General features: G+C 42.4%; 1 protein-coding gene across 1 annotated transcript in view; it reads left to right on the plus strand.

Annotated features, from left to right (window-relative positions):
- Positions 1–12608, plus strand: part of LOC126092739 (uncharacterized) — a 131064-nt gene that overhangs the window by 46110 nt on the left and 72346 nt on the right. Inside the window, exon 2 of the mRNA XM_049908465.1 lies at positions 10175–10445. Within this exon, the coding sequence (XP_049764422.1) occupies positions 10175–10445 (271 nt within the window). The remainder of the gene's footprint in view (positions 1–10174; positions 10446–12608) is intronic.

Consider the following 12608-nt stretch of genomic DNA (forward strand, 5'->3'; position numbering starts at 1 on the left):
AGATCGGAGAAGCCAGCTAGAGGAGATATGGAAGTAAAACTGTCTACCGCTTTGTCCAGCGTTACTATTTTCCAGCGTATTTACAACTAACATGCGTGCAAGTTTAGACGTACTGTGTTGTTTATTTACATGTACATCCTTCATTTCCTGCAAAGAAACAAGGAGGACGAGCCTGATTAGTAGCAAGTCATGGTTCAGGTTTTGCTGACTTGTCCATAAGGCGGCTCTGTTGTATGGTATTTCTACATCTACATCGACATTTACATGGATACTCTGAAAATCACATTTAAGTGCCTGGCACAGAGTTCATCGAACCACCTTCACAGTTCTCTATTATTCGAATCTCGGATAACGTGAGAAAAGAATGAACACCTATATCTTTCCGTACGAGGTCTGATTTGCCTTATTTTATCGTGATGATCGTTCCTCCCTATGTAGGACGGTGTCAACAAAATATTTTGCACCCGGAGGAGAAAGTTGGTGATTGGAATTTCGTGAGAAGATTTCGTCGCAAAGAAAAACGCCTATCTTTTAATGATGTCCATCCCAAATCCTGCATCATTTCTGTGACACTTTCTCCACTGTTTCGCTATAATACAAAACGTGCTGCCTTTCTTTGAACTTTTTCGATGTACTCCCTCAGTCCTATCTGGTAAGGATCCCACACCGCGCAGCAGTATTCTAAAAGAGGACGGACAAGAGTAGTGTAGGCAGTCTCCTTAGTAGGTCTGTTACATTTTCTAAGTGTCCTGCCAATAAAACGCAGCCTTTAGTTAGCCCTCCCCACAACATCTTCTATGTGTTCCTTTTCCAACTTAAGTTGTTCGTAATTGTAATACGCAGGTATTTAGTTGAATTGACGGCTTTTGGATTAAACTGATTTATCGTGTATCCGAAATTTAACGAGTTTCTTTTAGCACTCATGTGGATGACCTCACATTTTTCGTTATTCAGGGTCAACTGCCAATTTTCGCACCATTCAGATATTTTTTTCTAAATCGTTTTGCAGTTTTTTTTATCTTCTGATACCTTTATTAGTCGATAAACGACAGCGTCATCTGCAAACAACCGAAGATGGCTGCTCAGATTGTTTCCAAAATCGTTTATATAGATAAGGAACAGCAAAGGGCCTATAACACTACCTTGGGGAACGCCAGAAATCACTTCTGTTTTACTCGATGACTTTCCGTCAATCACTACGAACTGTGACCTCTCCGACAGGCAATCACAAATCCCGTCACATAACTGAGACGATATTCCATGGGCACGCAATTTCACTACGAGCCGCTTGTGTGGTACCGAGTCAAAAGCTGTCCCATGACAGAATGTGCAATGAATCAATTACAGACCCATTCATTACTCAGTGCTATTCACAGACGTACAGTACAACACGATAGGGCAGTACAGGTACAGCATTTCCTGATCGCTGGGCTGGAAGGGGAGATCCTATTCCATGGCCCGCAATATTACCTGAATTGAATCCCATTGACTATTTCCTAGGGGGGGGGGGGGGGGTACCTACAGTCGCTTGTTTATGACACGTCATTGGATACGGAGATCAAATTGGTTTCCAGAATTGTAGCTGCCTTTGATGTGGTTCGAAAGACACCAGGGATATTTTTCAGGGTGCGTCAGGACCTTCTTCGCCGATGTCATGTCATTTTGAGCATATTTTGTAAGAGACAGGACAACTGGTACGTTCATTGTATTAATGAAGCTATTTGCACATAACTAATGTAGATAAAAAGGTACGCAGTAATGTGATTTTATTCCTGTTACCTCCTTAAGCTGGCTTCCCCGGCCCCAGGTTTCCTATTGCAGCATCTTCTACGTCATGTTAAAGTTTTGCATGCTGTTACGGAAACATCCTGTATAATATTCGAGCTCCTATGGTGGTGACTCCGAAAAAAAGGAAAACTAATAATAACAGAGTCAACATATATCGCAGAGAATAATGAATTCGTCAACACACAAGGACCGGAAACTGAAATCATGATGGAACAATACCTATCGCTCTACCTGGGATCGCCGGCCGGAGTGGCCGTGCGGTTCTAGGTTCCAATCCTTCCTCAGGCATGGATGTGTGTGATGTCCTTAGGTTAGTTAGGTTTAATTAGTTCATAGTTCTAGGCGACTGATGACCTCAGAAGTTAAGTCGCATAGTGCTCAGAGCCATTTTCTACGTAGGATCACGGCCCAGGCTGGCGGCGCAGGCTCCGTGCAAGCCACCACTAAGAATGAGTTTAATTTGGAATTTATAAAGATTTAACGAGAAAATCTTGATAGTTGCCTGTTCAATAACCACTTCCGATATGCAATTTTACTATTCCCATACTTCATTTATTTCCCCGACCAGTTATGGTTGGAATATTGCTGAGATAATACTGTACCCAGTATATACTGCGTTGGACGTTTTGTCTGTTAGGGTTGAAGGAACCATACTCTGGGCACTTCGGTTAGTACGGTCCAATGGGAGAGTTGCCCGCTCACATTCTGCTCTAGTGTGTTCCGCGGCGCAGAGAAGACGGACTTGAAGTTGTATGCAGCGTGCTGCTGAGTTGTTCTTTGGTGAGGTGGTCTCATGTAATGGGACATTGCGCGGGCAGTATAAAGCTGCTATACTGTTCTGTTAATCGTTCACGACGTACTAGCATTTCATGGTCAAATCTTCATTGTTTCACATAGTGAGCTTGCCATGACAAGCGCTAGTGGATCCCACCTACTGTTTCCGATTCTTTCTTCTTTTTGACGGTGGTAACTTCGAGGTTCGGTACAAAAACTATTCATAGTCGGTGGATCCCAAGTGATTAATAGTTAGTCCATTTACTCTTCCCTTCAGTATAGCTTCCTAAATGGTTTGTAATTTCTATGAAATATTGTTTATATAGCAACCACATATCTGAGCTTTCACTACCACGTGTGGCGTGTGTACTGATAATACGTGTAATGTCATGTTGATTTAGATTTTTAAAAGCAATTTTATGAAGTGGTATCTAAACATTCTGTTTCATTTCAGTACCCCTAGCTACTAATTTGTTATTTGACATGACTTCCATTCTCTAGCCATCATGCGATCGCGTGTTGCAAAATGTAACATTTCTCCACAGTAATCAATTTACGCTTTTCGCCAGATATTTCACAACAAAGCTAGAATCCACTTCCCTGATTTTATGTAGACCCGGTTCTTTGCACACAATTTTCAGTACTTAAGCTACGCCGCTGGTCCAACTTTAAGAGACGCTGTACTTCATTCCACAGAAGTGTGTATATGTTAGTTCCATGACTTTTTTCGAAATTATAATCACATCCCGGCCCTCACATCATTATCGCACAGCAGCGGGCTATAAGCCGCCTTTCAAAATAATATGAAGCGCCAAAGGAACTGGTATACGCATGCATGTTCATATATAGAGATATGTAGATAGACAAAATACGGCGCTGCGGTTGACAACGCCTATATAAGAAAAGTGTCTGGTCCAGTTGTTAGATCGGTTACTGCTCCTACAATGACAGGTTATCAATATTTAAGTGAGTTTGAACGTGGTATTACAGTCGGCGCAAGAGCGATGGGACACAGCATCTCCAAAGTAGCAATAAAGTGGGGATTTTCCCGTACGACCATTTCACGAGCGTACTGTGTATATCAGGAATCCGGCAATACAACATATCTCCGACATCGCTGCGTCGAGGAAAAAGTCCTACAAGAACGAGACCGTCGACGACTGAAGAGAATCGTTCAATGTGACAGGAGAGCAACCCTTCCGCAAGTTGCTGCAGATTGAAATTCTTGGCCATCAAGAAGTGTCAGCGTGCGAACCATTCAACGAAACATGATCGATTTGGGCTTTCGGACCCGAAGGCCCACTAGTATACCGTTGATGACTGCACAATACAAAGCTTTAAGCCACGCCTGGGCCCGTCAACACCGACATTGGACTGTTGAAGACTGGCGCTACGGTCGCAGGTTCGAATCCTGCCTCAGGCATGGATGTGTGTGGTGATGTCCTTAGGTTAATTACGTTTAAGTAGTTCTGAGTTCTAGGGGACTGGTGACCTCAGTAGTTAAGTCCCATAGTCCTCAGAGCCATTTAAACCATTTGTTGACGACTGGAAACATGTTACCTAGTCGGACGAGTCTCGTTCCAAATTGTATCGAGTGGATGGAGGTGTACGGGTATGGAGGCAACCTCGTTAATCGATGGACCCTGCAAGTGGGCAGGGACTGTTCTAGCTGGTGTAGGCTCTGTAATAGTATCGGGAGGGGGGGGGGAGTGCAGTTGGAGTGATATGGGACCCCTGATACGTCTAGATACGACTCTGAGAGGTGAGATGTACGTAAGGATCCTGTCTGACTACCTGCATTCATTCATGCCCACTGTGCATTCCGACGGACTTGGGAAATTCCAGGAGGACAATGCGACATCCGACACGCCCAGAATTGCTACAGAGCGGCTCCAGGAACGCTCTTCTTAGTTTAAACACTTCCGCTGGCCACCAAACTCCCCAGATATGAACATTATTGAGCATATCTGGGGTGCCTTGGAACGTGCTGTTCAGAAAAGATCTCCACCTCCTCTTAGTCTTACGCATTTATGGACAGCCCTCCAGGATTCATGCGTGAATTGCCTCCAGCAGACTTCAGGCATTAATGGAGTCCATTCCTCGTTGTGTTGCGGCACTTCTGAGTGGTCGTGCGTGCCCTACACGACATTAGACAGGTGTACCAATTTATTTGACTCTTCAGTGTACATCCATTATTTCTGACGTATTAGAGACGATTTTGAATTTGCAATGAAGTTCACTTCCTCAGTGCTGTGCCTGCTGTTAACTGTTACGCCTTTAAGTAAGTGATATGAACAGACAAATTATTGCTGTGTCATTAACTTGTCCGTTATTGCTGTAGTGCTTCCGACAGAGCCCATCGTTCATTGGGTCAAAGTGCTGGAAATCAGGTGGAAGATCCGAGCTGTGGGGCCGACAAAGGAGAGCAGTCCACCGTTGTTTTGTGATCGCCTGTAGAGTGCGCAGACTTGTAAGTGGCTTTGCGTTACCGCGGGGAAAAGAGGAGGGCGTTAACATTTTGTGTCCACAATCAGGCTATAATCGATCCTTCAATAGTTTTTTTCCAACCAAAACTAGCCGAGACAAAAACGTGTCGCATTATACATCTTGATCTTAAAGGTCACTCTCGTTTCCAAGGTGCCTTATAAATAAATTTATTTTTGAATAGGTTCCGTCATGAGCAAATACAATTATTTCTCCTTTTTATCTAGACATGTTTCGCTCGAGGTTTTTGTTTGTTCTTTCTGTTAAATTACATGAATGTAATTCCTTATCCCTATACATATAGATATTTCGGTTTTTAAGAAAGAATTCACAAATTTGAAAATGTTTATATACGGATATCTTGTTGCCATATGCTGTGTTTTTGTGGTTCTCTGTACTTTGCCTTACAACTGTTATTTCCCTTTCACAGCTTTGTCATCTGCAACACACACACGCACACACACACACACACACACACACACATATATATATATATATATATATATATATATATATATATATATATATATATATATATATAAGATGCAACACATCTCTTATTTCGTGAGTGGCTAGGCTTATCGCAACACGGTTTTTGACGAATTTTTGAGTGTCGGGGGCCATGTTATTTTTTTATTTTTTTGCTTGGTTAATGTTTTTAGCGGTGGTATCAACGCAACGTATACTTCTTCTAACTGCATTCAATAACTCCTGTGATTGCAGTGATATGGCGTTTGTTAATGTTGACATTGAAACCAGCTTTAAAAAATTCCGAGTAATGACCTAGAATTTGAATACATGGTGTTTGGAATCGGCATTAGCGGTGCAAACATCGCTGTGCAAAGCTCTCGTGCTACGCTGTGTCAAAATGTCAACACATTTACCTGTTTACTTGTCTGCAGTGCAGGCCGCTCATTTCTGCTTCAACATTCGTTGCGTGCAGACATGTACACTTAAGAGGAGAAGTTGGATGTACTGCTTCTATATGGTGAATGTGAGAGAAATGCCGTAAAAACTATACAGCGGTATAGGACTATCTATCCGGATTTCCAGTGTCCGACGCGCCAGGCAGTTGTACGAATTATTAAGAAGCTAGTGCGGACAGGCTGCTTGAACGTCAAAAAGAGTACAAGAAAAGACAGCAACTGATAGAGAGCACGAAGAAGCTATTCCGGCTATAGTGCTAATCAATACCCATAGCGGTACGAGACGTGTTACCAAGGAATGTGTAATCAGCCAGACGAGTGTCATTCGCTTCCTACATCGACAGAACTCCCATCCCTATCATCTGTCGCTACATCAAGTACTTGACGACCTTACTTTCGAAAGTCGTACAGAATTTTGTCGGTTTGACCTTCAGCAACTGAGAGACGACCATACGTTTTTCCAGCGTGTGCTCTATACCGATGAAGCAACTATTACTAACCACGCTAATGTAAATTTGCATAACATGCACTACTGGTTGGCAGAAAATCCACACTGGCCTCGTCAGGTGCAACATCAACAGCTGTGGAGCGTAAGTGTGTGGTACGGCATCGTAGGAAATTACATTTTGGGACCTCACATCAACTCAGGCATCGTAAACGGACATTCGTACACACACTTTCTGACGAACATTCAGCCGGTTCTTCTAGAAGAGGTGCCACTGGACATTCGACAGTGTATGTGGCTCCAACACCACGATTGCCTAGCTCTCTCGTACCGTCTTGCAACGCAAATAATGAGAACTTTCCTGGACGTCGGATAGGATGAAATTCTGTTGTAAATGGCTTGCGAGCTCCCCCGATTTGACTCCTATTGATTTCTTCCTTTGAGGAGCACTCAAAGATGCAGTCTACGACGAAGCCCCAACTACCCCAGATGATATATGTGTTGACGAGTCGCCAGTACATGCTCTACCATTTCGTTCACTCGAATGACGATTGCAAATGTGCCTTTCAGCCAATGTTCGAACACTGCTTAAATAAAGGATAAATTTATTTTTTCGGAAGACAAAGTTTATGTTATATGATTTGGTTGGTTACCAAATCACTGTTAGTAAATTGTCAAATAAGACAAAAGCGTGTGTTGCACATAGCTGGTAACACTGTCATTACGCACTTACGTCCAGCATGAAACGACGCTTCGTAGAGAAGAATATTTATTTTGCAGTGTACAGGTGGTCACCAAAGTACGAGTATTTTAATAAAATGCTTAGTTCAACGAACGCATATACGAGTAATTTAGAGCAGTTTAGGTAGAACAGTTGTCCGACAGCATGCATTTTACCTCTAAGAAGCACACAGTCACGTACAGGAAAAGATAGGTCAAATCGTCTTTCTAACATTTAGGCATTTAATACAATAGTTGCCTTTTGCAGTGTATAAGATCTCTTTATTATTGAAGAATGAACAGCTGATTTCTCTTTTTCAGCTCACATAAATCTGGGAGGTTACACAAAAGTGAAATAGTTTACCGAAGCCCTTTCTGCTACGCTAGATTCTAACCTATTTCGTATTTCCATTTACAACATTCGTAGGTGAACCTGCAGCTAGGTCGTAAGATGGTTCAAGGGGAAATAAAGACTTACTGTCGTAGCGCAGGCCTATCTTACGGTATACAACCACGAAGCCTGATTCGAGACGCCTGCTTGGCAGTGTTTGCACCTCAAATGCCAACGTGCTTTCGCATTCTGGGACATTTCTGAATTTTTAATGATAGTTTTCAACGTCAACATTAACAAACGCTATATCGCTGTAATTGTCTCTCAACAGCTATCGATTGCAGTTACAAAAAGTATACGGTCCCATTAAAAAAGCGTACTTGCTTCAATATCTCCGTTGATACCAATGCTAAAAACATTAACCAAACAAAAACATAAGTGCCCCTCGACGCTCTAACATTTGCCGAAAACCTCATTTCGATATGTGTAACCGTTCGCGAAATAAAAGGGGTGTTACGTCTTGTGTGACTCACCCTGTATATATGGTGAACATTAATAAAACTGACGAACTGCAGAGATGGCTTCTTGACTGTAAATGAAGGAAAAAAGGCCCTATGAACATGTGTCCGTAGACAGATGGTGCGCGTGTAACGACACACTACAAAGCAGCATCGCATTCACGTCGCAAAAGATGTTCAAAGTGTACTCCCTGGGATGTAATTCGCATGTTCACACGTCGCATCATGGATTACCGTACTCTTTCCCAAATTCCATTTCGAAAACCATCGACAAAATCCTTCCCGTAAAGGGAAATCCGCTGCTGATAATCCTTGCTCTAGTTGCAGGTGCAGGGGTAGTAGCTGTTGTCATGCAGGACACACATTATTGTTCTTTCGCTTACACCATATTGGTGGGCCACTTACCTGGAGCTTCTACTAGGGTTCGTCTCAATATTCTGTCGAATCCGGTCCTCCAAATCTGGTGTTCGCACGGTCTCACAGTGTCTATGAGGATACTTGTTCTGGCATAGCCGTGCTGCCTCTCGACCGTTTCCACTTGCTTGGCCGTACACAAACACCATCTCGGTATACTCCCGACGTGAATACCGGACCGTTCTGCTGAGTACGTACGGTGCGTCACTTACAAAGTCTGGAACACACAAGAAACACACGGCACGTAGTCAGAGGAACTTCTGTCAGTGCTATCTATCGTACAATGACGCATTTCCGGACACATCTTCATAGGACCTTTCTTCCTCCGTTTCCAGTCAGCAATCCGTCCCTGAAGTCTATCCGTTTTATATATATGCTGGGTATCATAATTAAAGATGCAGTTTCATAATGCTATTTAAAAAGAACCACTGCTCAGAAGGACGTCAAGTTTGAGCAGCATATTATTGATACAGGAGGAAACGTCAAGGGAAAAAAATCAACGAAATTGTACCAGTGTGAGCTTCAGAATATTGACAAACGCTTGGCACATAAATATTGAGTACATAAAGAATAACAGAGATATAGTTGTGTTTATGAGAAAAAAAAATTCAAAAATATTAGGAAGATATATTTCTGTGTATGTGATAATATGTCTGGTGCAAGAACTAATCTTATATATGTAACTTTGTTCCATGCACCCCAACATAAACACTTGCACCTGAACGAGAACTGTACGAGACCGATGTAGTGAAGATTTTTGTCCTGCAGCTGACTCAATATATACAATTGTCTCAACCTATGTATAAGCAGCAGCATGCAATACCAGTTACTAAAGGTAAGGATGTAAGTGCATGTGCTTCTGGGCTGGAACCAAGAAAAGGGAGGGATCCTGGGGTCATGCACTGTGCTGAATGTGTTGGCGCAAATCTGTCACAGTCTTCTATTTAAAGTAAAATTACGTTATTTTGCCATAGTGAATTTTAGTCCGATTCATTTGCTATAACTTGACACTTCTCAGTGAATCAGTTTTAGAATTTGCTTAACAGTGAATAGTGTTTGAGACATAGGTCACACAATCAGTTGTGTGTAGTTCAAATAAATTCAAGTGCAATTAATGACAGGTTCACTTGTGTGTGTGCTGCCGTCAAAGTAATATTTCTGCATAGATAGACTTTTAGCAGTACACTATGGAAGTATTGTGAAAGGTTTACACTATAAAGGAAATGTGTGTGAAATCTTATGGGACTTAACTGCTAAGGTCATCAGTCCCTAAGCTTACACACTACTTAACTTAAATTATCCTAAGGACAAACACACACACCCACGCCCGATGGAGGACTCGAACCTCCGCCGGGAACAGCCGCACAGTCCATGACTGCAGCGCCCAAGACCGCTCGGTTAATCCCGCGCTTTACACTATAAAGTCAGTGCAAAAGGGTAGGTTATAGCTTCATTTGAAGTAACTGATAGGATTTCTTTAGGTTATTTCAATATTTTGTGTGTTTTGCATATTTTGTTATTTCTTATGTGTGTGACATTTTGGGGGAACCAGATTTCCTTGGAGGTTTGTGCCCAGATAGCGATTTCTGCAAACATCGTTAAGACACGCAAAGAAAAACTAGCACAGAGCGAGAATATGTCTGGGTATGATACAGATGACAATGTACAGGAATTTCCAGTAACTAATCAATCCGAATTGTCACGCTCTCAAATTCCTAGACAGGAAGGTGAGTAGCATGTGACCGATAATGTATCTGGCAATGTTGACGAACAGGCTCAGATGAGCAAAGAAGTTCACTCAGCTACTAGGATAGGTAAAGGTGATGCAACAGCATCAACAGCTGATGTTGTGCAAGCACCAGCACCAACAGATGATTTCTTGACTGCACTTGCTGAACAATTGGATCTCAGAGAGAAGCAACGCGAAGAAAAAGACAAATTAGAACGCCTTGCTCGGGAAGAGAAAGAAAGGCGAGAGCGCTTGATTCCCGAGCAAGCTCTAATTTCACAAGTTAAAGATATTTTAGCTGTAGATCGAGCAGAGCGTGAGGAAAAAGAAAGACAGGAATGCCTAGCTCTCGAACGCAAGGAACAGGAGCGTGGTGCTTAGTTTCTGGCAAAATTGAACGAAATTTTAGTCCAACGTGACAAGGTGGAAGTGTCACACTTGTCACAGGATATCGATGTTGTAAAACAACAAGTCACGGAATTGGTTGAACAAAACAACGATATTCCGCAACAGGTGTCACACTTAGATGAGCGTGTAGATCAGTTGGACAAGGCGCATAGCGTTATAGAAAATCAGGTAAAGAACATCAATAGAACTGTTGATGGAATGTCGAATACTTTAGAAAAAAAGATTAAAGACTGAGTAACCCAGGCCGTGGCTCGGGTGGAGGTGGAAGCGCGATCATCGACTGGAGCGACACTTGTTGAAAAAGTGCTATACGGAAATGTACCACTTGATATGTACGGAGCAGGAAAAGCAGACTGCAAGGGCATGCAGCCGCACTCTCCGGTGAATTATCCAGGCATTGTCGCTGCAACAGAGGCTGGGGTGCTACCAACAGTAGCACAGGTAAAGGACGAAGAATCTTCAATTAAGCACCGGCAATATCAAACGTTTGGTGACAAAAGGAAAAATGCACAAGGAAGGTGACCGTGCGCCAGTAGCCCTGCGGAAGTGCCGATCACTCAAGGGTATGGAAAAAGGCACTGGTCCGCATTGAGCTCTTGATATTCATACAAGTGGCGCTCTTTTCTCCAAAGGTCTCTTTAGTTTTCCTGTAGGCAGTATCTATCTTACCCCTAGTGAGATAAGCCTATGCATCCTTACATTTGTCCTCTAGTTATGCCTGCTTAGCCATTTTGCACGTCCTGTCGATCTCATTTTTGAGACGTTTGTATTCCTTTTTGCCTGCTTCATTTACTGCATTTTTATATTTTCTCCTTTCAGCAATTAAATTCAATAGTTCTTCTGTTATCCAAGGATTTCTAATAGCCCTCGTCTTTTTACCTACTTGATCCTCTGCTGCCTTCACTATTTCATCCCTCAAAGCTACCCATTCTTCTTCTACTATAATTCTTTCCCTCATTCCTGTCAATTGCTCCTTTATGCTCTCCCTGAAACTCTGTACAACCTCTGGCTTAGCCAGTTTATCCAGGTCCCATCTCCTTAAATTCCCACCTTTTTGCACTTTCTTCAGTTTTAACCTACAGCTCATAACCAATAGATTGTGGTCAGGGTCCACATCTGCCCTTGGAAATGTCTTATAATTTAAAACCTGGTTCCTAATTCTCTGTCTTACCATTATATAATCTATCTGAAACTTCTCAGTATTTCCAGGCTTCTTCCATGTATACAACCTTCTTTTATGATTCTTGAAACAAGTGTTAGCTATGATTAAGTTATACTGTGTGCAAAATTCTTCCAGGCGGCTTCCTCTTTCATTTCTTACCCCCAATCCATTCCGTCTCTTCCTTTTCCTACTATCGAATTCCAGTCACCCATGATTATTACATTTTCGTCTCCCTTCAGTATCTGAATAATTTCTTTTACCTCCTCATACATTTCTGCAATTTATTCGACATCTGCAGAGCTGGTTGGCATATAAACTTGTACTACTGTAGTAGGCGTGGGCTTCGTGTCTATCTTGGCCCCAAAAAGGCGTTCACTATGCTGCTTGTATTAGCTTACCCGCTCTCCTATTTTTTTATTAATTATTAAACCTACTCCTGCATTATCCCTATTTGATTTTGTGTTTATAACCCTGTAGTCACCTGACCAGAAGTCTTGTTCCTCCTGCCACCGAACTTCGCTAATTCCCCCTATATCTAATTATAACCTATCCATTTCCCTTTTTAAATTTTCTAACCTATCTGCCTGATTAAGGGATCTGACATTTCACGCTCCGATCCGTAGAACGCCAGTTTTCTTTCTCCTGATAACGACGTCCTCTTGAGTAGTCCCAAGGACTAGGACATGCAAATACACAGAACGGCAGAATATGGGCAGCGGAAAACAATACAGAACTCCCGCTGGGAACATATTCAACAGTCCACCAACTTGTTTCCGTATCTTGTAAACACTGGCACAATACTAATAAAAAGATTCAGTTTTCACAGTGTATGGTAAGGCAGAATGCCGACGCTACTAAACACCAAGCAACAACAGTTCGATCAGAATGATGCAACAAAATGCGTAGCGT

Source organism: Schistocerca cancellata, chromosome 7 (assembly GCF_023864275.1).
Source record: "Schistocerca cancellata isolate TAMUIC-IGC-003103 chromosome 7, iqSchCanc2.1, whole genome shotgun sequence".
Lineage (NCBI taxonomy): Eukaryota > Metazoa > Arthropoda > Insecta > Orthoptera > Acrididae > Schistocerca > Schistocerca cancellata.